Source organism: Malaclemys terrapin, chromosome 2 (genome assembly GCF_027887155.1).
Source record: "Malaclemys terrapin pileata isolate rMalTer1 chromosome 2, rMalTer1.hap1, whole genome shotgun sequence".
NCBI lineage: Eukaryota > Metazoa > Chordata > Testudines > Emydidae > Malaclemys > Malaclemys terrapin.
The window spans coordinates 242,266,776-242,293,850 of record NC_071506.1 but is presented as its reverse complement, the minus strand read 5'-3'; the positions used below and the strand labels follow the sequence as shown (position 1 = coordinate 242,293,850).

General features: G+C 39.7%; 2 protein-coding genes across 8 annotated transcripts in view; one reads left to right on the top strand and one right to left on the bottom strand.

Annotated features, from left to right (window-relative positions):
* The window catches only part of AKAP9 (A-kinase anchoring protein 9), a 206,306-nt gene extending 182,722 nt beyond the window's left edge, over positions 1–23,584 (top strand). For 3 of the 6 annotated variants that reach the window (XM_054020483.1, XM_054020480.1, XM_054020478.1), the window contains 18 exons: positions 1,105–1,611; positions 2,064–2,127; positions 3,500–3,621; positions 4,297–4,488; positions 6,931–7,119; positions 7,275–7,431; positions 8,344–8,563; positions 9,217–9,367; positions 10,070–10,738; positions 11,531–11,745; positions 13,862–13,970; positions 15,014–15,199; positions 15,849–16,049; positions 16,453–16,685; positions 18,663–18,748; positions 20,666–20,789; positions 22,203–22,342; positions 23,034–23,584. In XM_054020483.1, the coding sequence (XP_053876458.1) occupies positions 1,105–1,611; positions 2,064–2,127; positions 3,500–3,621; positions 4,297–4,488; positions 6,931–7,119; positions 7,275–7,431; positions 8,344–8,563; positions 9,217–9,367; positions 10,070–10,738; positions 11,531–11,745; positions 13,862–13,970; positions 15,014–15,199; positions 15,849–16,049; positions 16,453–16,685; positions 18,663–18,748; positions 20,666–20,789; positions 22,203–22,342; positions 23,034–23,077 (3,609 nt within the window). In that variant the 3' untranslated portion in view covers positions 23,078–23,584. The remainder of the gene's footprint in view (positions 1–1,104; positions 1,612–2,063; positions 2,128–3,499; positions 3,622–4,296; positions 4,489–6,930; positions 7,120–7,274; positions 7,432–8,343; positions 8,564–9,216; positions 9,368–10,069; positions 10,739–11,530; positions 11,746–13,861; positions 13,971–15,013; positions 15,200–15,848; positions 16,050–16,452; positions 16,686–18,662; positions 18,749–20,665; positions 20,790–22,202; positions 22,343–23,033) is intronic. The other 3 variants (XM_054020481.1, XM_054020479.1, XM_054020484.1) reach the window with 1 other exon arrangement.
* A 712-nt stretch (positions 23,585–24,296) lies between these two features.
* LOC128832840 (lanosterol 14-alpha demethylase) overlaps positions 24,297–27,075 on the bottom strand; it is a 33,862-nt gene continuing 31,083 nt past the window's right edge. The window contains exons 9-11 of one of the 2 annotated variants that reach the window (XM_054020486.1): positions 26,376–26,544; positions 25,525–25,737; positions 24,297–24,585 (exon numbers count right to left, since the gene is read on the bottom strand). In XM_054020486.1, the coding sequence (XP_053876461.1) occupies positions 25,559–25,737; positions 26,376–26,544 (348 nt within the window). In that variant the 3' untranslated portion in view covers positions 24,297–24,585; positions 25,525–25,558. Of the gene's footprint in view, positions 25,738–26,375; positions 26,545–27,075 lie in introns of both variants that reach the window. The other variant, XM_054020485.1, reaches the window with a different exon arrangement.

Sequence of the window (27,075 nt, the reverse complement as noted above, 5' to 3'; positions counted from 1 at the left end):
GTCTGTTTCTTGAGATAACTTTGTGTTATCATCTAACAGACATAATCCATCTAAACAAGATTAATCTAAAAAGAATAGCTGTGACTCCTCATTGTATAGAGCAGGGGTCAGCAACCTGCGGCACGCGAGCCAATTTTTACTGGCACGCTGCTGCCAGCTGGGGTCCGGGCCGCTGGCCCCACTCAGCCCGCTGCTGGCCTGAGTGAACGGAACCCCCAGCCAGCAGCAGCTGAGCGGGGCCAGCGGCCAGGAACCCAGCTGGCAGGAGCCGGCGGACAGAACCCCAGACCAGCAGCAGGCTGAGCCGCTCAGCCCGCTGCCGGTCTGGGGTCCTGGCTGCCAGCCCCTTGCCAGCTGGAGTCCCGGCCATCAGCCCCGCTCACCTTGCTGCTGGTCTGGGATACCAGCCGCTGGCCCCACTCACCTTGCTGCTGGTCTGGGATTCCAGCTGCCCGGCCCCCTGCCAGCCGGGGTCTGGGCCTCGGCCCTGCTCAGCCCTCCTGCCAGCCTGGGGTACCGGCAGCCAGCCCAGCGCTCTGCTTCTGGCCTGGTCCCAGGGCTCTGCAGCCCTTATAAAAAATTACACTACAATTAACTTAAAAACTTGAAAACTTTGCTTGTATATTACAGTAATCATTAAAACATGCATAATGTTAATAAATACATAGGTTTGATGAAACAAAGTAGTTGTATGTATGTGCCTATGCTTAATTTGTGTTTTCAATGATTTACCTTCTTAAAAAATCTCACATCTCGCACCCCTATGGGGTGCGTGCACCCCAGGTTAAGAAACACTGCACTAAACTGATAAGATCTGCATTTTAATTTAATTTTAGATGAAGCTTCTTAAACATTTTAAAAACCTTGTTTACTTTACATACAACAATAGTTTAGTTATATAATACAGACTTATAGAGTGAGCCCTTCTAAAAACGTTAAAATGTATTACCGGCACGGGAAACCATTTATTCACTCTAATTTAAGAAGACTGGGCACACCACTTTTGAAAGGTTGCCGACCCCTGGAATAGAGCATTTAAAAATACTAAACTTGGTTCTTTAAAGGTATTTGGATATCTGCGATTCAAATTTGTGATATCTCTAGGTGAGAGAAACAAGTATGACACATCTTCAAGAAGAGCTACACCGAGTCAAGGACAAACTAGTTGAAGCAGAAAAGAAGCTTGCAGATTATATGAGAAAGGAAGAGGAAATAGCAGAACTTGAAAGCAGAAAGGATGTTAACAAACCAGATAATGTTTCTACCAAAGAAGACCCAACTTTCACCAGAAAAAGTTCATCATCTCAGACTGACAAGACTATGCAAATCAATAGCTCCAACCAAACTTTACAGGTCTTTGTTAAAAATGCAGAAATCCAAAATGATTTACAAAATGAATATTCATCAGAGGAGGTTGCAGAGGTCATAAGAGAGTTTACTGAGAAAATTGACCAAATGCAAGAACTCCATGCTGCTGAAATCATGGACATGGAAACCAGGCATATTTCTGAATCTGAAGCATTGAAGAGAGAGCAGTTTGTTGCAGTCCAGGTATTAACAGAAGAATGTAATGCTTTGAAGGAGGTCATAGAAACTTTGAAAGCTAAAGAGGTATATATTGTAAAAAAAAATTTATTCTGTCATTCTGTATTTTATAAAGAATTTTTTAGTTCATGCTACTCCTAAGTAAGGGTTCCTATTTTGAGTCCTCTTAATCATGGAAGACTGTGCCATTAAGGCACTGTACTGTGTTTGGAATTGTGTAGAGTTGCTCCACCCCATGGAGAGTTCCTAAATCCCTCCCCAGCTTTACTATCCCTTAGGCTGGAGCAACCTGCTGCCCTCTTGTGCCCAGTCAGCTCAATAGACTTGTGAAGCAGAAGTGTTGGCCCATGAACCATCCCATTTCTGCCCCCTTTTGAGAGGATCTATACTGCCGGGTGACTAGGAGGGAGTAGCCCATGTGGTCCTCTGTTCAGCTGCTCTCTTCTGATTAATCTGGGCCCTTATGTGTCCGGTTGGTTTTTTTGCAAAGTTTTAAATGTTTTCTTTTCCAAATATAGGCAGTCCCAATTTCTGGGTTTCCACACACTGCATCTTATATGGCCAGAGATGGATGTTCTAGTGGTGAGAGACAATTGTTTTATAGTCTTCATATTTCCCATAACAGTATTATAAATTAAATTATGTTTGTATGATAGAAAACAAAAGTAGCTGTGCATTACTTTAATCCTAGCACAATGGAAACTGAAGTCACCTGACAAGGTAAAATATCAGTCTTGCAGGCTTCCTTCTTATTAATTATGACTTTCCTACTGTGACTTTGGACCAAAGTCAGGATTTTATTAAAGACACAACCGGTCCTTACTTGATGCTTTTCTTCTCCACTTTCAGCATGCAGCAGCAGCACAGCAAAAAACTTAAAGTTCAGAAAAAACACAGAATAAGCAACACGTAATACTATCAGCAAGTGTTCCTTCCTAAAATTACTTAGTTTTGCCTCCTATAAAGGCGGGATCTTCCCCTTATTCTTCTTTACCCACGATCTTCCCATAGGAACATCAAGTGTCTGTAATGAAAACTTGATCCAATTCAAACCCAACTTGTAAGCAGGACCTTGATCTTCACCCCCTGTTTGCCTGATAGGCTTCTGTGTTAAAGGAACTCCTTGCATTGAGACCTGTTGCCCAAGAAACAAAACAAAAAGCAACCTGCAATAACAAAAGGAATTACAACAGGAGCAGCAGTGAAAATCAAAACAAAATCCCATAGTAATCTCACGCTGGCACATCTGGGAAAGGCAAAGAGCATTATATCTCTATGTGAACCTTAATTACTCTAGGACAGAAATGTATGTGTGACAGAGGGGGTATGGAGCTGCCTTGAGGAAAGAAATCGGAAGCTGGTTCCTTCTCTCTGGGTAGAGTCCCTCCATCGTTTCTTCATGCTGATTTCAGCGTTAATCCAGGGCAATCTCCTCAGCCCTGAATGGAATTTAAAACTGCGGGCTGCTGGCAAAATCTCTCAAGGTGGCAGTATTACTGTCTCCTTCCCCTGGGGAATGCTTCCTCACATGCACCTCTTTCCATGGCTGCAGACAGGTGTGATCTGAATGTGTGCACCAACAGGAGTGAGTCAGACCCATCAAATTTTTACCATAAAAATTAAAACACTCTATCCTACAGTAGCAAATAGGAAGTAGATTCAACTGGAGGCAGAGACTACAGATACTCAGAAGGGTCAGTTGGCAAAAGGTTTATGTAGTGTTCAGATAAATGTCTTGATTCTGTCTCCCAGAATTTTGAATGATTTTCTTTGCTGCTGTGTTTTGAAAGCAAAGAAGAAAAGCATAAGCCAGTCTTAGAAGACAAAACAAAAAAAACTTAGATGTTATGCAATCACTTGTCCTAACAACCAAGAAACAGAAGTCCTTTTTTGTGATCTGTTAATTAAAGTTTCCCCAGCAATTCAACTTTATTGTTTTTCCCTTTTATTTTAGACTCTAGTTCAGACTGGAGTCAAGGAATTTATCTCACCCAGAGCCAGGGATCTGACATAGTATCAGAAGGAATAGGAGAAGAAGATGAAACTTCAACAGATCTGCTTCCAAAGAAAATAAAGGTAAATTAGAGCTGATGTAATTTTTATTTCAAAACAAGATAATTTTAAAGCTCCTTAATACAGTCTGAAATGTAGATCTTCTCTTTTTGTGAAGAAGTGCCCTATATATAGTAGATATTTTAAAAATTCTTTAATTGCATTTTTCAAATATCACCACTATATAATATGTTGGCTACCAGCAAAGGCGAGAACTATATAAATAATTTTAACAAAGAAGAATGCTATTTTCATTTCTAACCATTATAAAGAAGAATGTGTCTCCTGCCACCAATCTTGTGTGCTAGCCCTAGCCCATATGCGAGTTTCAAAATTTGAATGGAAACTTTCCAGGGCTTAACTTTTAAAATATAAGTTTCTGTAGAGAACTCAGCTTAAGTTTGTAGTATTGATGTAACAGATTTTTTTGTAATGAACTTCAGGGACTACAGCAATATTTGTTTTGGGTTTTTTTTTTATATATTTCTAAAACCCTACTAAAATAATCAGGCACTTTCAGTATTTCTAGTCTCAACATTAATCATATTCATCAAGCTACTTATAAATAGATAGTGCTTCCCCTTGCATAACCAGCCTCCTTTTTCTGATTCGTTCTGATGCCAAATTCTAGTGCTCATGAGCCAAGATCACTATTATGACTGTCAGTATTATAATTTTTTTCTTATATTATTGTTATAGGGTTTGCTACGAGCAGTGCATCATGAAGGCGTACAGGTGCTGTCTCTCACTGAATTTCCTGACAGTGAAAGGGATATACTGTCTCTTAAACAAGGGACAGAATCATGGCTTGAGGAAAGGAAAACTTTTCTGAGCACTGTTTCATCTTTGAAGGATTTAATTACACAAATGCAACTGCATAGGGAAACTGAGGTACAAACAATATTATAAAACTCTACTTACAACAAAATAATTTATACAGCAGCATTTGAAACTAGAGGTGTGTGAATAACTGATTTTTTTGGTTCACTGGCAGTCCCGAAAAATAGGGGGGTGGAATTTGGTTTGGGTCAAACCAAAACTGAATTTTTCAGAATCTTCAGCAAATTTCCAGAAATTTATACTTTAACACAGTGGTCTCTACCTTCCAGCCTCCTGTACTCCTTTCTGGAGTCTGATTTGTCTTGTGTACCCCCAAGTTTCACCTCACTTAAAAACTACTTGTTTCCAAATCAGACATAAAAATACAAATGTGTCACAGCACACTATTACTGAAAAATTGCTTACTTTCTCATTTTTGCCATAACATTATAAAATAAATTGATTGGAATATAAATATTGTACTTATATTTCAGTGTATAGTATATAGAGCAGTCATTGTCTATATGAAATTTTAGTTTGTACTGACTTTGCTAGTGCTTTTTATGTAGCCTGTTGTAAAACTAGGCAAATATCTAGATGAATTGATGTACCCATGGAAGACCTCTGCGTAACCTCAGAGAACCACTGCTTTAGCATGTGCTAAACTGATTGAGTTAAAGCCTAGAGAGGAGCCTAGGTTTTAATTCAACCAGTTCAGGATATGCTGCAGTACAATTTACTTTATTTTGACTAGAGTTTTAGAAGGTCTTATTTGGATAGATCTAATAACACAATCTAATAACATAGCTTTAAATCCAATTCGAGACAAGGCCATTCAGATCAATGGGAGGTGAGGGTACTCAACACCTAACAGAATTGGGCCAGATATAATCAATAGTTTCTTTCTACTAAGAGAACTTGGGAATTTGGTAATTTTTAATATAATGCACTTGAACCTTACAGCTGTTCTTCCAATCAGATGTTCATGTTGCCTCTGCATTACAATTTTGCCCAATGTTGTCTCTCATTGTGCCGGTTATTGGAGATGTTCGTTTTAAATGTTGGAGTGTTCCAATATTTAGTTACAGTGACAGGAAAAAATATTTATCTTTATAAGATGGACTTTATTTTGTTATTTCATTCATTTTATTTCATGTTTTAGTGATTTATGATGCTTGTTTGTGCCACAATCTAGATGCCTATATTTGGAAAATTGGCCTTAAGAGGAAGGGTATAAACCTTTTACAAATATTTCAGAGTACCCTTCTCCATCTGTGCCTGACTTACATGTTGTAACAACGATATTGTGTTGTTTATCAGAGTCTAAATATACATCATACATATGTACTGCAAAATTAAAAAAATATAGTCCTGTGAGATTTTTTTAAAAAAGAACTTAAAAAAATCATTAGTGAAATTCACCTTTTAACAATACAAAATCCCTGGGAACTCAGGTACAGAATAGTAAGCCAATCTTTACAAACATTTCTAGACGTAAGATTGCTATGAAAGATGTTATGTGAGACAGATCATTGAGTCCTATTTGTACATGCTCTCAGAGCAATGGATGGATGCATTTTTTTATAATTTGAAATCAAATTAAAAAAAAAACGCATGAATTCTGACACCCTTACTTACCACGACTAGTGCCTTGCTCAGTGATTTCAATGGGACTAGATATGGCGTGAGATACTACCAATGTGAGTAAGGGTGGCAGAATCAGGCCCACAGTAAGTAACAGTGTAGTCTATCTGCTGCAGCCAAGGATTTGCGGTTACAATTCCTTGATTCTCTGCTGTTCTCCGCCCCAGGTGTCAGTCGTCTGCAAGGGATTGTTTACCAGCTCTGGGGCTAGCTGGAGTGCACCCCCAACACATCTTCTATGTTTAGGGCTGCAGGGGATTGGCTAAGGAGCAAGATACACTGGCTCTATGCCCTCTGAGGAGCCTTACACAAATGTACTCCCTGCTTCAGATATGTGGGTAGTTTCCTTTCCTGTTGCACTGCCTGTAGGGCACAAAAGGAAAGGAATAAGTCAAAGAATCTGGCAGTGTCACTATAAAATGATTAACTCTGATCCATAAAAGCCATTAGTACAGTATACACTCAGTGGTGTGGTACAGTACCACTAAGTGCTGTAATAGTCAGTGCATAGAGTTCCAACTTAAAAGCTATACCACTAAAAGGAGAATCTGATGCAATATAAAACAGAATATTGCTACATGGGGTCAAATTTTCAAATGTAGGGATCTAAGTTGTCCCTGTGAAAAATGCAAATGTCAGTTTGCATGCACTAGGTAGTATTTATGCATACAGAGAGAATAATTGCATGTATACAGTAAGTACATATATACACACAAATCTGTATGTGCACAGACACAAATTGTATCTGTATATCTGTTGAATGAAAGAAGTTTAGTGTCCCACTGACGCTGCACACATAAAATTATAATTTAACATAATCAGTATACTTACAATTCTGTTAAATACTTAGTCACTTTTATCCCACTGTAGATTTTTGCAAACTGTGAATCTCCTGAAAGTGTCCCAGACTGGCGAGGTGAACTTCTGCATGCTGTTCAGCAAGTCTTTCTGAGAGAACAGGATGTTCTTCTAGCAGCATTTCAAACAGAACTTGCAGAACTGGGTACCAAGGATGCAATTGTATTGATGAACCAGTTAGAGCACAGACTTCAAGAACAGGTAATATAAAACACTACTTCTATTTAAAGCATGTTAAATTTTGATCGCTGATGTACAAATGCAGTGGGACAGCATTACAAAGCAACTGTTTCCTTTATTAAGTGTTGCATTAATTACTTTCTGGAGTTTTACTTTTAAATTTGTAACACTAACAGGTTATTAGCCAGAGAACGGCAATGGACTTCATTCAGAATGCAGATAGAAGAAGTTTGCTAATGGAAATTCAAGTACTGCGCACTCAGATGAACAATAGAAAAATTAATCCAAAGAGAGAACAAGAGATTGATCCAAAAAGTCAAGGTTCTTTATGTGGTAATACTATATGTGTATACCTGTGCATGTGTGTTCATACACACTTTTAAAAATATGCTTACAGATAGAGTGTAGGTATATTTCCTCAGATTGTGCCCTTCATCCTGTGTCTGTCATTTTGAGGATTCAAAACTTTTACTCTTATCTGACCAATCTACCTTTTGAAAATTAAAATAATCTCTCTGCTTATAAACTCTTACCTCTGTTACCTAATTTAAAGAGATGCTGAGTGATTTTGAAAGTGAACCCATATTGAAATTTGCATCTTCAGGATTTTTTCTGAGCCTGTACTTCAATTTTTAGGTCTAACAGCTTTGAGAGTATCTCTTTAAAATGGGTAGTCATTGATAGTGATTAAGATTAAGTTATGTATAGACTTGACAGAGAAAAATGTTCAAAGACTAGATGTGTACTTACTATAACCTTTCTGTGCTTTGTGCCAAATATGTTTTCTACATACGAGTATATTTTGCAATATCAAAATGTATGAGTCTTTTTATATATTTCCAAATAATCTATAGAATGTATATATTTATCTAATTATAATTCTTAAAATGTTAATGGACTACAGTCATTTTAGCATGCCCCTTTTCAAAGACAGTATTTGGATCCTGCTCAGATCCTGCAAGCTTAAAGGCATGTGGGAGCCAAAGGTTGGGTACAAGAAATTGAAATAATTGTGCATTCAAGTCCTGCTAAACAAATATTTATGTTTTAACTGATCCTCACAAAGGGTAAAATTCACTCCTGTACACAGATCTGGCACAGGGCCTAGGCACCATTTTGAAAGCTTATGTGGAGCAAGAGTAATTGTGATGGTCGTATGCACAGGGGCAAATTTCACCCCAAATGAGTAACATTGTTTGTAGAATGCTACCTGGGTAAGTTCCATATTAATGATGTTATCTCTAGAAATGCTGGAGTACAACATGCAGCAGAAGCAGTCTCAGATACTGGAGATGCAAGTGGAGCTCCATAGTGTGAAGGACAGAGCGGCTGAACTTCAAGAACAGCTGAATTCTGAGAGAATGATGGTTTCAGAACTGAAGAATGAACTTGCCCAAGCTAAACTAGAACTTGAAACAACCCTTAAGGCCCAGCACAAGCACTTCAAAGACTTGGAAACCATCAGGTGTGGCTTTCAGTGGCTAACCCTTCCTGCATTGGCATTTTAGATGTTCATTCTTGTATTGCCTTTTATTACCATATTCATTTTATTGAGAAAATTTTTACCATCTGAGTTTAAGATTTCTATAATACATTGCTGAGGAAAAGTAGCCCATTATCCCAATTGAAATGTAATCCTATGGAAACAAGGAAAGCTTCGTTTTTCTTAGTTTTACTTATCGCTTCCTCTGAAATACTTTCACAACCTATGGACAGATATGTTGAGATTTCTGTACTTACTTTAGACAATTATATATAAAATTTTAAATATTTTATTAACACAATAGCAAGATAAAAACAGTTTATGCTGAGACTGACATGGTGTGAGAAAGTTACAGGTAGTTTGTGATAAGTTTTATGTGCAGTTCCATGTAGCTTATGTGACTTAATTACTCTTGCTTTGGGGTTAACAGCAGAGGTGACCAGGGCAGGAAAATCATGCTAAGGAAATAATTTTCACAGATTCTCCTTACTGACTTTGCAAATATACCTCCTACACACTGACTTAAAAAGCAGTTTTGTATGTGTGTTAATGTTAAATGCTTTTTTTCCCCCATGTAGTTTGTGGCTTTTTGACAAAAACAATAACCCTAAAGGCAGCCTGTGTATCTTTCTTAGGACTGAAGTTAAAGAAAAAGCAGCTGAGCTAGATATGTTAAAAGATACAATGGCAAATGAACAGAAAAAATCAAGAGAGCGTCAATGGGCTTTAGAAAAGGAAAAGGCTAAAATGGAACGCAATGAAGAAAGAGGAAGAGAAGAGCTAGAGGTACCCTATCTTTGCTCTCAAATTATCCTCAGCATTAAAAAATATACAAATACTTCCAGATTTTCTCTAACATTTCATCCCATCTTACCTTTTGTTTAATGTACTGTGCAAACTATGGGCTAGAATTTCCCCTCTGCTGCTGCAGTATATTCACTGGAGTTGGAAGAGGGTGTACAGAATCACTCCCATACAAGCAGCGGGGCAGAAAGGACCTGATGCAAAGCCCGTTGAAATCAATGGGAGTCTTCATATGAATTTCAGCTGGCTTTGTATCGCAACAATGGTGTTTCAGATACAAGTAGGAAAGGGGTCAGCCCGCATATACCACATCTTCAAAGAGATGTATTGGCTGACAAGGCAGCAGACACAGCCCCCACATCTAGCTAGAATGTACACAGCACTATACAGAGGTGCACATTGCTGGTCCTGTTTTAAGCATTGTGTACCAGGGCCCAACATATGGAATCCTATCCTGGCTGGCAGGACTCCTGTGGCAGAGGATGCATTTCCCAGCATCCATGCTACCTCTCAAAGCACAGGGTATGGAAGAATTTGGCTCTCTATAGTATTTAATGTTTGTTTTTTAATCAAGATTCATGGCATTAAAGGCAATGGTCTAGATTTAAATACTTTACATTTTCAGCAAAAGGGCGTATTTTAAATGAATATAACCAGTCACTTTCTTTTATTTTCTTATTGAAGGATTTGAAAATTTCTCTTGAGGATCAAAAACAAAAGAATTTACAATTAAATAAACTTTTGGAACAAGAGAAACAGCTGTCCAGTGATCTGCAACAGAAAATTGAATCCCAGGAAGTTCTGAATGCAGCCCAGCTGTCACATGAACGAGGCCGTAACTCTGAGCTTCAGGTGCTACTTGAATCAGAGAAAGCCCGAGCTCTTGAAATGAGCAGTGCCCTAGAAAGGGAGAAAGAACTGTGTGCTCAGCTTCAGAAGGTTGAAGATAAGGGGCAGGATGGAACACCCAAACCAACTGAAGAGTTACTTAAAGATTTACAAAAACAAATGGATGAAAAACATGACCGTATCGTAGAGTTAGTCAGTGAGATGGAGAGGTATAAACTTGACTCTGTGCAAATGAGGCAACAGATGGAAAAGGAGAGGCAGAGTCAGAGGAAGACACTACAAACAGAACAGGATGCTAACATATTAGCACAGAAGAAAGTACATGAACTGGAGTCCACAGTGGAAGATCTTCACTGGCAGCTTGGAGAGAAGAGACAACATGTTCATAAACTAGAGTATGAGGCAAAGAAGTTGCAGGAAATAATACAGGAGCTACAGAAAAAAGAACAGGCAAGGGAGGAAAAAAAGGAAGCTGAAAGAGCAATGTGCCAGAATCTCAATGAGGTACAGTAGAGCTTAGAAAAATGTGTAACACTGAGCTGAATTCTGAAGATGTCACTTTGCTCTTAAATCTCTAGTTTGATTAGATGGCCAGTAAAGTTGAGGAGCAATTTTCATCAAATTCATTTGTTACTCTTTTAATTCAGTCTTTTGGGGATTCTCCTTGCTTTGGGCTAAATCCTGGCTGGTGAGGCATAGCATGGCTGCCAAAATCATGGGCAGGAGCATTAGACCACTCCAATTCTGCCTACTCCAGGAAGATCTAGTGACACCACTCCATGTGTCCTGTGCAATTGAAATCACAGAGGGGGGTAACTGAGAGTGGCAAATGGAGAAGTAAGCAAAGCCTGACTGTACGTCCACATACATATATCCATTGCCAAGCAGACCAAGCTGTAGTCCCAGCACCTAGCCCATTGAACAAATTATTCCTATTCAGGAATGCTCCAGGTGATTGTGCATAGGATTGGCCTACCTAGGAACACCATTTTTTTCAGGGCATATCTGAGCCCATTTGGAAGGGGTGTATAACCCCACATAAACCAAAATGTGGCCGCGTGTGTTGGAAATATCACCTACTTGCTAAAGGTGAGGAATAATGGACAAAACTCTGTGCTGACTCAGACCACATACAACCTCATTCAAGTAAATAGGGTTACACAGGACATAATTCAGTGTAGAATTTGACTCAATGTGCACTTTATTTTCTGTAATTTGACCTAGAACTGGGTACATTTTAAGTGTTTTCCAATTGAAATACATGTAACATTTGCATTTTTACACATACGTATGCAGATTACTTGGGATACATCCAATGAGAGAACAAGAAATTGGGTTCTACAGCAGAAAATGGAAGGAGTTGAAACGAATGAATCAACCTACCCCACGCTGACTGAAGTGAAAGGAGAAGGTGATCTAAGTGAAGGAAGTAAAGTTCTGGAGAACATCAGACAAAAGCTACAAAATGTATCTTCAAAGCTGAAACAATTGGCACACAAAGCCGCCAGCAGGTTAGATGCATCTTCAGCTACATGTTTTTGTTAGTAGCGGCCAACAAACTGTAGCATCTTGGCACTTGAATCAGAATTTCCATTCCTGCGTTACTCTAGTTCAGTGGTCTCCAACTGGTCGATCGTGATCGACTGGTCGATCCTAGAGGATCTCCCAGTTGATTGCGATCTCCAGCAGCGCTGCCAACCAGGAGCCGCCGGAGGTAAGTGCTGCCCGGCGGGAGGCCACACCCCAACCTCCAGCCCTGAGTCCTCTCCCGGAGCCAGCACCCCAACCCTCTCCTGCACCCTGAGCCCCCTCGTGCATACCAAGCCCTGAGTCCCCTCCCGGAGCCAGCAATCCCTCCAGTACCCGGAACCCCTTCCTGAGCCCCTCCCAGAGCCAGCACCCCATACCGCCTCCTGAACCCCAACACTCTGCCCCAGTCTGGAGCCCCCTCCTGCAACCAAACTCCCTCCCAGAGCTTGCACCCCTCACCCCCTTCTGAACCCCAACCCTCTGCCCCAGGCTCAGCCCAGAGCCCTCTCCCACACTCCAAACCCCTCAGCCCCAGCCCAGAGCCTGTACCCCCTCCTGAACCCCAACGCTCTACCCCAGCCCAGTGAAAGTGAGTGAGAGTGGGGGAGAGCGAGTGAGAGAGGAGGGAGGTGGAGTGAGTGGGGTGGGGCTTTGGGGAAGGGGCAGGGCCTCAGGGAAAGGGCGGGGTAGATCCTGGGTTGCCCTGAAATTCAAAAAATGATTTTGGGCGTAAAAAGGTTGGAGACCACTGCTCTAGTTTTATGTGGCGTCACTTTAGTCAAGTTACACCAGCATAAAACTGGATCACAAAGTAGCGAATCCAGTTCTAAATATTAACACTTAGTGTAATCCTTCATCAGTTCAGACAAAAAAAGGAGGCTTCTTATGCAAGGTGGGAGGGGGTTACTTGAGCTTGATGTAGATGGAAAACCCCTAAAAAGAACTGAGTAATTATTGTATTCAGTAATGCTTTGAACATTCATAGTGAAACAAAAAGGATTATCAGGGACTCTATAAATTGTGAATTTTATTTGCAAAATTCTCATTCAGATTGACATTCCTGAACCTTCTTTTACTGGCTACCACCTTGCTAAGAGGGGACTTTATTTGTGACACCAGCAGCATGGAAGCCCAGTGTGAATCCGTTTTTGACTCTGCTATTACATTGATTTAATATCAGAAAAACTTAGTGTGAAGTGCAATACACCTCTACTCCGATATAACACGAATTCGGATATAACGCGATAAAGCAGTGCTCCGGGGGGTGGGGCTGCGCACTCCAGTGGATCAAAGCAAGTTCGATATAATGCGGTTTCACCTATAACGCGGTAAGATTCTTTGGCTCCCGAGGACAGCGTTATATCGGGGTAGAGGTGTACTTTGAACATATTCTGCACTTCTGAAAATGTCTTAGATACAATTGGTCACAACGGTTTAAGAATTTTGGGGAGACTGGGGGTCCAAAAGTCCAAAGGTTCTCAGCACTGTAAAGCTCCCCTTCCAAACAACAGTAGCTGTTAGTGCTGAGTGCTGTTTAAACTCTGGCCAGCTTAATTTAGGTGCCTAAATGGGAAACTGAGCACTTTGGAATGTTATTAAACTCTTTTGGACTGTGAGTGTCTTTACCTGAGAAATGGCCAGCTTTTCAAAATGTCTGTATTTATGAAGTATCAGAGGGGTAGCCGTGTTAGTCTGAATCTGTAAAAAGCAACAGAGGGTCCTGTGGCACCTTTAAGACTAACAGAAGTATTGGAGCATGAGCTTTCGTGGGTGAATGCATTCACCCACAAAAGCTTATGCTCCAATACTTCTGTTAGTCTTAAAGGTGCCACAGGACCCTCTGTTGTATTTATGAACAGTGTCTACAGAAAACTGAAAGCGGTGCTTGCTAAAAAAAAAAAAAAAAATTCAATAACCAGAAAAAGACAGTTCTACTTTTTGAGAATTGGGTTTATCATAACATTGTTTACTTTTGAAATTTCAATCACTTTCCCTATGCCTTCCTTCAGAAATGCAGAAATCTCGTACCGTATACTTCACTGTAGTTACATTGTATTACTCTGCATACACTATAAATATTTGCTATTTTCATTCCAGGTTACAGTTTGAAACAGCAGATGATGACAACTTTATTGAGGTACAAAGTAATATTGAAGATGTTCTTTTACTGTTGGGAACATTACCTGGATTGTCCCAACTAGAAGAGGTGAGAACATAATCACTTTTGGTAAACTTATACAGTAAACTTATACAGTGAAGAGTCAACTATAGTCTGTGCTCATTTAACATTGGCAAAGAGTGCTGTAAATCCTTTTCTTTTTACCTGTCAACTTTGAGACGAAATCACAAATTGACGTATATTTCACATTTCCTAGCATTTTCTTTAGGAGAAGTACTAAAAGTAACTCATATAGCTGAAACCTACTGTGGGAAAAACTTTACTCACTATTTCCCGGATGTGAAAAATCAGTGTTTAATATTTACTATATCCGTTTTTACAGGATATTTAATTAACCTATGTTGTCTTTACTAAGAGAATGCAACAAGAAAATCTGCATGTAATTGTGAATGTTCAGAACATGAAATGACGCAGTCTGGCACAAAGAATAACACTTGTGCAATGTTTGGTTCTTGACTGAGCTCAACCTTAAAGCCAACATCAGTGCAAAGCATGTTTTCAAAGTAGTTCAGAATTAGCTTTCCGTGTTTTGTTCTAAGATAGCACTAACTTGAAAACTGCTCTTTCGGTTTTTAGAAACAAATATGAACATCATAAAAATAAATATTGCATATTATTATTATAATAGACTAGTTTGTGATGAAATGTTCTGCTATAACATACCATAAAAAGTCACCTGTGTAAAAACAATGAAGAGTCCGGTGGCACCTTAAAGACTAACAGATTTATTTGAGCATAAGCTTTTGTGGGTAAAAAACCCTCTTCTTCAGATGCATGGAGTGAAAATTACAGATACAGGCATAAATATATATTGGCACATGAAGAGAAGGGAGTTACCTTGAAAGCTTATGCCCAAATAAATCTGTTAGTCTTAGAGACATGGAACAGCGAACATGGCTATCCCTCTGATACTTTATAACTGTGTATTAACTCACCTGTTGTTTAAATTAAAATTACGCTTTTCAGATTTCTCTGATACAGTAACAAAGCACTGTTATCATCCACAAAACTTGTCATCTAGGGTAGGAGTCGTATCAATCTGATCTCATGCAAGTTTTTTTCCTTTCTAGCTGAAGTTAGTGTTGCCCCCGGGGGCCAGCGCTACCTCACTAACTGAAAAACTTCTGAGACAAAATGCAGAGCTGACAGGGCTTGTCAGCAGTCTGAGTGAGGAAAAGAACAATTTGAGGAATGCTGCCATGAAACTGGAGGAGGAACTCAGACGATACCAACAGAGAAGACCTTGTGGAGACTATGTATGTATCTTCTCTATGCACTGCCATAAACAAATATGTATAGACTAAAAAGCATCACCCTTTTTTCACGTGAAATATATCTACACAAGTTCTTTTCAGTACTCAGTGGGCTGGCAGTCTAAGAGGAGGGGAAGAAGGGTGATTAACTTTTCTCCCTTTCTTCCCATCCTTTCCTACTCCCTTCCCCCCAGCAAGCAGATGTCAGTTGTTCCTTGTCCTGCCCTCTAGCTGTCTGTAATCAGGGTGCCTTGGCAAGCTCTCTTTTCCCACAGACAGGCACTTTGTGTTTTCATCCACCTTTGCATAGTTGGCTGCCATTTTCCCTGTAAGTCCCTTGTGCCTCCTCAGGCGGGTTACATCCCATCATCCACTTTAGAAGCTAACAGACTCAAGATGTTTTCAAGACTATAAAGCTACTATAAGCCAGCTGTTAGTTTGGGTTCTTGAGACAGAAGCAATGAGTATACTTTTCCTTGGAAGTTAATAGCATCATCTCACAGTGCTCTCAACCGTTATCCTGAAGTGTGAGGGCCCAAGGTTCACCTCAGACCTAGATTTCCTACTCAGAAATGTGATGAGCACAGTACTGAATCAATGAATAAATGACAAGAAGATGTGTTGCTAAAAATAGGGTTTGGTCTCTCTGCAGTCTTCTAGACACTCACTGGACAATGGAGCTAATATCGATACACTCATTGCCTCTGAGAGAGAGATTTGGAACAGAGAAAAGCTGTCACTACAGAAATCTTTGAAACAAGCTGATGCAGAGCTGTCCAAACTGAGAGCAGAACTAAGGAGTGAAGCTTTTCTGAGAGAATTGGGATCGAATTCTGAAAACGCTGTTTTAAAGGTAGGAAGCTTGTCCCCAACTGCACTCTCTCAGCACAGTGGGCTGTCTTGTTTAGAACTGGGCCTGTTTTCCATTGCATTCACCATCATTCTCACTTAGACTAACTGGGGAAATCAGTATGATTCAGTTTTCAGAGAATTGGTCTTGGAGACATGGAACTCCATTATAACATTCCCTGGGGTAAGACATAAACACTCTTCTGTAAGTTACATATTTTTTTGCAGCTCAAAACATCCCTATATTATGGAACTGGTATTCAAATAATGTTATCATTAGTGCAGGCAGGGACAGGAAGTGAATAATCACAGATGAACTTCAACAATAATGATGTCAAAAATCTTGGAATTGTAACAGTCCTCTGAATGCTTTACTTACAGTGCTTTCTTTGTTTCTTGTCATCTAGATAATTTATGGAAAATACCTGAGAGCAGAGAGCTTTCGGAAAGCTCTCATATATCAGAAAAAATACTTACTGCTCTTAGTAGGTGGATTCCAAGAGTGTGAAGAAGCCACCCTGGCCCTCATTGCAAGAATGGGTGGGCAGCCTTCATACACTGACCTAGAAATTATTACACATCGTTCAAAGGGTTTTACCAAATTTCGCTCTGTGGTCAGAGTGTCCATTGCAATTTCAAGGTAAATCACAGGAAGTTACAGGTTGACCAAATGTGATAATTGAATTTAACATATATTTTATTAAGGCCCTACTTAATTTGCGATATTGCAAAATTGCAAATCCCACAATATTAGGCTTCCACTGCAATTTTGATACTAAATTCAGGTGTATATACAGTAACTCATCGCTTAACGTTGTAGTTATGTTCCTGAAAAATGCGACTTTAAGCGAAACAATGTTAAGCGAATCCAATTTCCCCATAAGAATTAATGTAAATTGGGGGGGAGGGGAGGGTTAGGTTCCAGGGAATTTTTTTTTTGCCAGACAAAAGACATTATATAAATATACACTATACGTTTTAAATAATTTTAAACAAACAATTTAATACTGTACTCACCAATGATGATTGTGAAGCTTAGTTGAGGCAGGGTCGGGACGTAGGGGCTTGCCCTGCTCCGCCCGGCCCTCCTGCCAGAGTTGGGGCATGGGGGCTTGCCCCGCTCCGCCCGCCTGGCACTCCTGCTGGGGAGTGGGGTCAAGACGTGGGGGCTGAAGCAATGGGACAAGCCCCCTCACTCTGACCCCGCTTCCCCGCAGGAGCGCCAGGCGGGCGGAGCGGGGAGAGCCAAACAACCTTATAATGGAACATTGCACGACTTCAAACGAGTATGTTCTCTAATAGATCAGCAACCTAATAACGAAACAGTGTTAACCAGGATGACTTTAAGTGAGGAGTTACTGTATATTGTATTTTAACGATCAGCCCCACTGTCAGTCCTGGGCAGCCAGGGCTCCAGCTGTCAGTCCTGGGCCACAGGGGATCCTGCTGTCAGTCACGGGCAGCCAGCTTTTCCAAATTACCGCAAGTAATACAGGTCCATTATTACTTTTCCACGATTTTCCATGTCTTGTCCATAACTCAGCCACAATTATTTGACAATCATCCCACAATTCACGTAGAGCCTTATATTTTATCAAATGAAGTATCTTGTGTAATCCAGCATTTTTTGTGATACACTCTAAATTGTAAGTCTTGGTAACCATGAAAACAGTGCATCTTAAAAAGAATGCAGAGTTACACAGAACAGTGGTAATGTAGAAGACTGGAGCAAGTTGTTTAAGACATTCTGCAGCACAACTGTAAATCAAAGCAGCCTGGCTCTGTGTTGTAATCCACTGATGTCAGAATTTATGGGCTATGATAACAAGCTTTAAAAATTACTAATGAATTACTGGTGACGTCTCCAGAGTGCCTGTGTATTTTAGAAATGTATCATTGTTTCTTTTCTGTAACCTACTTTTTCTTTAAAAAGTAAAAACAATCCCTTAAAACACAGGCATTGTAATCCATAAAATGGAATTATATCTAAGAAATCAAGTTGTTATAATTAAACTTTTTGGAGATGATAGAGAGCGGTATTGTGTATAAGCAGGAAATACTCTGACTACATCTGTTTTTTTAATTCCTTTGTGAGGCCTCAATGCTGAAAATACATACATGCTTAACTTTAGGCACATGAACAGTTCCCTGAATTCAGATTACTCACATGCCTCAAGTTAAGTATGAGTGAAAGTGTTTGCAAGATGGGGGACTAGTGACTAAGGGTTTTACTTTAGAATATACCACTGCTATCATGGACCTTTTTTCTGCATTGGGGCTGAAATTTTTTGCAGTTATTTGTTGTGACTTATATTTTAAGATATTAATGCTAAGTAATGTAGACATCTAGGACAAATGTTGCCCTTAGTCAGGCCTGTTCAATACCCAGACATCACTGGAATTGTATAGGTATAACTGAAGGTAGAATATGGCCCATATCTTTTTCTTAGGTAAATTCTATTTCTGTTTAATCCAGGTTCTTTAGATTTTAAAAGTCTATCTCCTTACTCAGTTTCCTGCTGTGTGGATTATTATATTCCTTGGAACATTATAGGCTTGTTATTTAAATAAAGAAATACTTGGCTTACTCTAAAGTATCTTTTTATTTTAAATGCAGAATGAAGTTCCTGGTTCGTCGGTGGTACCGAGTTACAGGTTCTAATTTAATAAGTGTCAACAGGGATGGCTTTAGCCTGAACACAGGTAACTCACTGACTGGCAATGTCTGAAGAAGCATCATCCATGAATTATACTAGTGCTGAGTGAACATTTTAGGTTGACCTCCCGTGATCTGGAACCAATGGGTTGCTCCTTCCCCTTCATTTCAGTTGTTAGACCTATCTGTTTCTCAGGTTTCACTCCACTCCACTCAGCACAGACGCTACTCTGAACTCTCTTGTACCTTGCTTCTCATCAGATGCAAATCTGTGTGCAGTTGTTGTTTTTTTAAAATGTAGCAGCTTCATCTTCAGCAAAGAGCAGTATGTGAACTGTGAGATTTTTCCGTGTCTGCTGAAGTGTTCTCCGGTATCAGAGACCCTTCCCCCAGCTCTAAGAAGGGTGGCTCACTGAGTAAATCCTTCTCAGGGCATGGACAGGCAGGAACCTTGACTACCACAGGGCCCACCACACCAGCCTGAGGCAAGGGCAGACGAGGCAACTTTGCTGACCATTGTGTTGAGCAACACTTCCTCCCTTTTTGTCTTAACTCCAACCCAGACAAAAAAGTTGTCTGATGTCTCCTGGATCAGAGGCAGTGCTAGCCCATTCGGGGCTCTAGCAGGAAAATTTTGCCCCCCCAACACATAGTGACTGGGGGCCCCCTGGAGCTGATCAGGGCCATAAGTAAATTGCTTAATCTGCTTATGCCTAGCACCAGCTCTACCCAAAATCCAGGAAATCTGATTCTGTTTGCCTGAGGAGGGTCAAAAAGCCTTTTACTCACTCTTGGCTATGTAAATATGGGGTGAAATCCTGAATCTGTTGAAGTCAATGGGAGTTTTGCCATTGCCTGTAGTGAGCCAGGATTTCACCCATGGTCTCCTATCAAGAAATCTTAAAAGAATGAAGTAGTCTCTATTTCTTGAGGTTCAAGAAAACTTCCTGGGCTGAATGAGAGTCTCCTTTAGCAATGGAACTCTGCTGGGAAACGACTGGGAGTACAGACTACACGTGCACTAAGTATTATAGTGTTAATATAGGGCTACATCAGAGTTATAGTTCTAAATTAACCAGTGCAACTCCGTGCAGTGCCAGCCTTATGCAAATTAGGGTACTGGTAGGCAGAATCCCATAGCTCCAGCCTATGGAGTAGAAAAGGAAATCTAACTTTTCTACCTGAAAACTGTTATTCTGCAGAGCTCCCAATCCTGGTTGTGAAACTCCACCCAATATTCATAGTTACTCAATACTGTTAAAATAGCTATTTTTGAGAGTGCCTCAAGGAAGTTTTGACTGGATCGTGGTAGCAGGAAGAGCCAAGATCCTGAGAAGTGAAAAGTTGTAACTACTGTACCTGAATATGAGGGGGGGAAGCAACCCATAGTTATATGCTGGGAAAGCTCATGGTAGAACATAAAATTTCCATTTTACAAAAATTACTCTTACTAAACAAAAGAGCTGATACAGCTGTTTGAGACTTCCTTTGTCTTAGAAGTTTAAGACATGCAGTTTGTGAGTATACGTGAATTTATTTCTTAACTATTCTGTGGCTTTCCTAATTTCAGATTAGGTGTCAAAACAGGTGATCAAACAGTGGCAATTACTTTTATTATTTATTATCTATTTTGCTGTAGTGGCTAAGATCCCCAGTCAGAGATGAAGCCCCATTGTACCAGTGCTGTACAAACACAGAACTAAAAGACAGTCCCTGCCCCAAAAGAGCTTACAGTCTAAGTGTAACACAAGAGACGGCTGTAGACAGAGGAAGGAGTACAAGTAAACAGTATTGGTCAGCTTAGTAGGCAAGAATAGCTGCACTTTCTTAATTAGCTGTAGTTTTTAACTCTCACTTTACCACGTGTAAAACAGAGTGCACCTGGGATATCTGTCAATGTGCAAAATGTCTGATTTTCACAGGTTGATATTTTTTGTATAGACAATACTTCTTTGTTGTTTTAGGTAATGAGCTACGGCCTGATTCATTAGCTGGTGGGCTGGAGCTCTATGGAGAACACAGACATTCTTCTGATAGATCCAGATCAGACCTAGAGCCTCTTAGATCTCCTATAAATTCTCAACACAGGTAAGTTTTTGTTACATAATTATTCTTTGTTTGAAAAGTTTTTTTTCTACAATTAATACTAATGCACTTTAAGAGTGTGGGAATTTCACATTTTGATATGTAATATACTATATATTTTCTGTTCAAGGCCTAACCTTGTAGTGTCCAGCCTTCTGATGAACATAATGTTCTTCAGAAACCATCAACACTATTCATAAATCAACTAATGGGGTTGCTTCAAAATTATGTAAATGCTTCTAGCGCCTCATGCCAAGCCCTCATCTATGGACATTCAGAGCATCACCACTAGGACACCACAGTGAAATCCTAGCACTGTTGAAGTCATTGGAGCCAGTATTTCACCCCAGAGGCAAGATTTTTCACAGTACCTGCAGTCTTTCTCGACTTCCGATAGAGTTGTGGGTCTTCAGCACTTCTGAAAATCAGGCCCCAATAGTTCTCAAGCTGTGAGATGTATTTTCACGTAGTGCCATGGACACTTCCTCTCCCACTACTGTACAAATAGTCTCCCCTCTCGTTTGCAATCTCATAACCTATGGCAACTACACCAGTTGGTTACATGGAAAAATATTTAATATAGTTGTAGTTGTCTTTAATGTGATTTAGCAGCTGGAAACTACAGAGGAGAACTAAAACCATACAGAGCTTCTTCAAACATTCTGCTTTTTCTTAGAAGAAATTTTTAAAACAAATGTACTTGAAACTACTGCTACTTCTGCATGTTTTATGCAGTCTCAATAGGAGACTGACTTGTGACTTTTGCCTCAAAGGAATGCAACAGAAATCTTGGGAATAGCAGGGAAGTCAGGCAGCTGAGGTTACATCTACACTGAAATAAAAAAACCGCTGCCCCTCAGCGCCACAGACTCCAGCTCACAGGACTTGTGCTACAGCACTAAAAATAGCAGTGTAGACATTCATGCTTGGCCTCTGGACACCCCCGCCAGGTTTCAGAGCCCCTACACCAGCCTCTGAGACTCACTGTCATGGGTCTTTTTTGTAGTGTAGATGTATCATAGGTGGGGTGGGGAGAATCATAGAATATCAGGGTTGGAAGGGACCTCAGGAGATCATCTAGTCCAACCCCCTGCTCAAAGCAGGACCAATCCCCAGACAGATTTTTACTCCAGTTCCCTAAATGGCCCACTCAAGGATTGAACTCACAACCCTGGGTTTAGCAAGCCAATGCTCAAACCACTGAGCTATCCCTCCCCCCAGTGTGTCTAAGAAACTGGGGAGCCAGGATGGGGGTCAGTTAAATACCCTCAGTAAATCATTGTGATTTTCTAAAAGTCAGCCTATATGTATACTTAACATTCATAAGATGGCTGCTACATTCTCCTTTGGAAACAGGATTCCAGTACAGTAACTTCAGTTTTTGAAACCTACAGCTCATTGTTTTTCTTCTGCTAGGTACCAGGGCATCCAAGTTGATTTAAGCCCAGCTTCCCTTGCATGTTCTCAACTGCAGAATTATGATCCTGACAGAGCTTTAACAGATTATATCAATCGACTGGAGGCACTACAGAGGCGACTTGGAAGCGTACAGTCAGGTAAATACTCAGACTTTCCTCTTCCTGGTACAAAGACACAGAATACCTGTTCTGAGTTAGAAAGTATATGCTGGTTTCTCAGGTTCAGTCTTAAACAAAGAGGAAAACTCACAGCTGAACTCAAGGAGCAAAAAGCCCACTACATATGAGAGTGGTCAGAAACTATATTGGAATGAAACTGTTCAGTTATGTACTGAATAAATGTGTGGTGTAACTTTTGCTGGGGGCTGTCTGATAAATTTCCAGCAAGGTTTTAATCAACATCTAAGAAAGACAGGGGATTGGTTTTGTAAACTCTTTTGTATCAAGATTCCTCCTGTTTAATCAGCTTTTGTGCTGTTTGGCTCAGTTACCTATTCCCATGCTGACAAGTACTGGATGACACATTGCAGCATTTTTATCACGCTTTCTGAAAAGGCTCTTCCAGTAAGAAATACCTCTGTTAACTTATCAGCTAACAGGATCCAAAACTTCTAGCAGTAACTGTTCAAAGTTTGATAAGGAGTCAAACCACTTTAACAAAACAGAACTTAGAAACAAGTAGTTTTGTTCTTGAAGTATATCTTTTACTTTATAGTACAATCTGCAAAGGTCACCTGAAGAGTCTTGCAGAAATGTCAGATAACTAATGCTGACTACAAGTCATCATCCAATTTCTCCAAGCACTTCAAGATTTTTTTTACTCTTACAGGTTCTACTTCCTACACTCATTTGCACTCTGGTGTGAGAAGATAATACCCTTTCAACATCTCCATCACTGGTAATGATGATGAATGAACTACCTTTTTGTAAATCTGTACTCCTTCTGTGCTTTTGTATAATGTGTATATTGTGGGACCAACATGAACATAGCTATATGATTACACAGTCCCCTTGCTGGCACATCCACTGGAATTTATGTATATAGGCACTGTGTGTTCATTCAAAAATCATTAAATTACATGTATATTTGTGGAATGCTAATTTAAATGATTAAGTTATAAAAAAAAAAAGTGTGTATTTATCAAATGGGATGCCAGGAGATGAAGCTTGTGTATTTGATTGCTGAATGTGTAGCTCAAAGTGTACTGCACTTTTTCTGACACAGCTACTGAAGTTACACAATTCTGTCCTAATATATTTGCTACTGGCAGTGCAGACAGAATATATCACTCGTAGAGACCTATTTTTGTAAGGTAGAAGTTTTGAATTTTATGGGTATTTTGTCAAAGTACTGAAATAAAGATGACTTCATCCTTTTAATTGTTGTTTCAGGTTATTTTAAGTACAGGAGTGTTTCTCATGCACACTATTAAAGGGTAACTAAACCCTGACTCTTGCCAGAAAACAACAACAAAAATGTACTCTCAACACCTTTCTTGCTGGTTTCAGCTTCAGGGGTAGGCAAGAGGATTCATGGTAAGCACTGGAGCGCTGCCAACAGCTGCCTAGAGAAGAAGTCCAGACTCAGCATGATGTTCTACTACAGTAAATAATTAGGAATTAATTTTACTCAGCCTCTATGCAAGGGGAGTTTCCTAAGGCAACAGCTCGCCAGATAAGAGCTTTATTTTATATTAGCTAGCACATCCCTATTTTTAAACACTGAGATTTTCACTTTGTTGTGGCCACAAAGTTTTGTAACTAACTACACCTCTACCTCGATATAACGCTGTCCTCGGGAGCCAAAAAATATCTTACTGCGTTATAGGTGAAACCGCATTATATTGAACTTGCTTTGATCCATCGGAGTGTGCAGCCCCGGCCCCCCAGAGCACTGCTTTACCACGTTATATCCAAATTCGTGTTATATCAAGGTAGCGGTGTACTGTCAGCATCAGACTGGCTTAAGTTCACATTTATCCATTCCTTTATTAAAATTCCACAAGAAGGAAGTTTTAAAGCAGTAAGTAAAAAGAGCCTACTTTCTATATTTTTCTGAAAGTATGGACAGTATTTTGAGTACAGGAAACTATTTCACAAAGAGTTTATAAATTTTAATGAAAAATTTCTGTAAGTCACATCAGAGCTATTTTCCACCACACACGTACAACATATAACAGTCCTGAAATAAATGTTACTCATTCCCATGTGAATAGAATTCGGACAGGCCATGTGGAATTATGGGAGAAGAATCTTATTAATTCACTGTCTCTTCGTGGACAGCTTCAGTCTTTGCCCACATTGCCGAGATTTAATAATAAAGGGCAGCAGAAGGTTTAATATTGATGAGACTATTTTTGTCCCCCAAACAGCAGGCACTTCTAAAAAAAAAAAAATTATATATTACTGCTATACAGTACCCATTGTCCCCTCTACATCATTCTAAACACTACTCTAGTTAATACAGTAGTACACACTAGTTATTTCATTTAAGTAAACAATGAACACAGTTAAAGATATATCTAAGAAGTGTCATTTATATGCTTACTCTTAACTATTAATTCTGGATTTGTAAGGTTCTACTGCTAATCTTTGCACTGAAACCAAGACTTTCAAGTGTGACTAATTATTTTGGATGCCTAATTTTACATAATTTAAAACAGAACTAATTTTCAGAGGGTGGACAGTTCAGCACTTTTTGAAAATCCAGACCCTTCAAACACTGTTTCAAGATGAGCACCTAAATCACCTGTCACCTTTGAAAAATATTGAAAATGTTAAGGTTTTCAAAATTAAAACCCATGGCAATTTTTGGCTCATTCCTGAAAGTGCTGATTAGTTCCTTATATAAAAGTGTTTACTTCTGCAAATATAGACAGTGCTGAAAGTCTGCAAAGTGAGCATTTTCCAACTTGTTCACATTAAATACGCACCAGCATCAGAGAACAGATTCTGTTCCCATTGATGTCCATGAGTTTAGTCTTGCCCATTAAAGTAGCTGAATCAAGGAAAGGAGATTTTTTAAAGCACCAATTAAAATTTAACCTTGTAAAAAGAGATTAGATGTTCACCTTTGTCCCAAGATTTGACTAAACAGTTGAATTCACCTATACTAATATGCAGCATCCACCTTAAAATTGTTACACAAGCAGAAAAGACAGTATTTTTATAATAAAATGTACAGTACTGTGCAGTATACAACAATTACACATTTTATGGTTAGATTAACCTCACTTTTATAACACTACACATCCAATGGACCAGCTTTTCCATTAACCATTTAATTGTGTCATAACTTATTCAAAAACCGTAATTTTCACCATTTAAATGCAGAAATAATTTTGTCTCCAAAACTTAGTGTGATCGCTTCTTGTATCTGATAACTGGGTTATCTGGTGTGTGAATCATGGTTGTATAGTTTACAGTAGGAAAATATCCATCAATGAGATCAAATTCATATAAACGAAGCAGAGTAGACCAAATAGTCTTAATCTGAACATAAGCAAAGTTTTCTCCAATGCAACGATGACGGCCTAGAGGAAAACCCACAGAGGAGAATAGTTATTGCACTTCATAATGCATCTTGAGCTAAAATAAGAGTTAAACAATTTGTTTTAAAATGTACACTACTCTTTCTTTCGCTGTGTTTAAACAACTGTTATGGCACCACTTCAGCAAAGTACTTAAGCGCATACTTAACACTGATTGACATCAGTAGGACTTAAGCATGTACGTATGTGTTTAACTGCACTGCTGGTTAATGTGATTAGTACATTGTTTTGATTTCAAATCCAACCCTACCTTCACAGCAGCAAATATCTCATACTATCTACAGAACAGAATCTGCTCTATTTCTTGGCAAAAATCTTCATGCTGCTATTTTATCAATGACCTAACGCAGTGGTTCTCAAACTCTGGGTCAGGACCCCAAAGTGGGTCACGACTCGATTTTAATGGGGTCGCCAGAGCCAGCATTAGATTTGCTGAGACCCAGGACTGTAGCCCTAGCTCCAGCCCCACCTGGGGCAGCAGCACTCAGGCTGTGACTCCCGCTCCACCCCATGACCTTCTGGGGTCATGTAGTAACTGTTGTCAGAAGGGGGTCATGGTGCAATGAAGTTTGAGAACCCCTCAGTCCTAATGCAATTTCTTACTGTATCATTTGACTTACCAGCACCAAATGGCACATATGCAAACTTCTCTCCAGCTGTAGGGTTATCTTGGAGGTAACGGTCAGGTTTGAATTCTAAACTTTCTATCCAAGAATCCTTAAGTCTGTGATTAACAGTGGGAGAGACACAAACCTGATGACCAGGAGGAACAGTATAGCCAGCAACAGTCTACGAGGGGAGGAGGGGGGAGAAATTAAAAAAAAAAAAAAAAAAGGTTCTGTTACAAAAAGCAGTTCTCCCTTTTCTCTTCTACAAAAGTTCTCCAAAGTGTCATCCACAACTTGGCTTATAAAGAGTTGCGGTTTTTTTAGCTGAACAATTAGAACAGTCTAACTGGTTAGACCTCATCTGGAATACTATGTTTAAGTCTCACACCGATGGTCAAGAAAGATGAATTCAGTCAAAACAGGTGCAGAGAAGAGCTATTAGGAAGATATGGGGAATGGAAAACCTATTATGAGACTATTTTGCCAGGGTAAACAAACCAAGCTCTTAAAGGCTGAGAGGAGACAGCTTTAAATAGCTCTTCTCCCTCTTTGGTGTATACCCTTGGTGTATTTATAAAGGACAATGTTGGCATAAGAACAAATGGATATAAACTGGCCATGAATAAATTTCATCTGGAAATTAGAAGATTTCTAACCATCAGAGAAATGAGGTTCAGGAACAGCTTTCCAATATGAGTAGTAGGAGCAAACA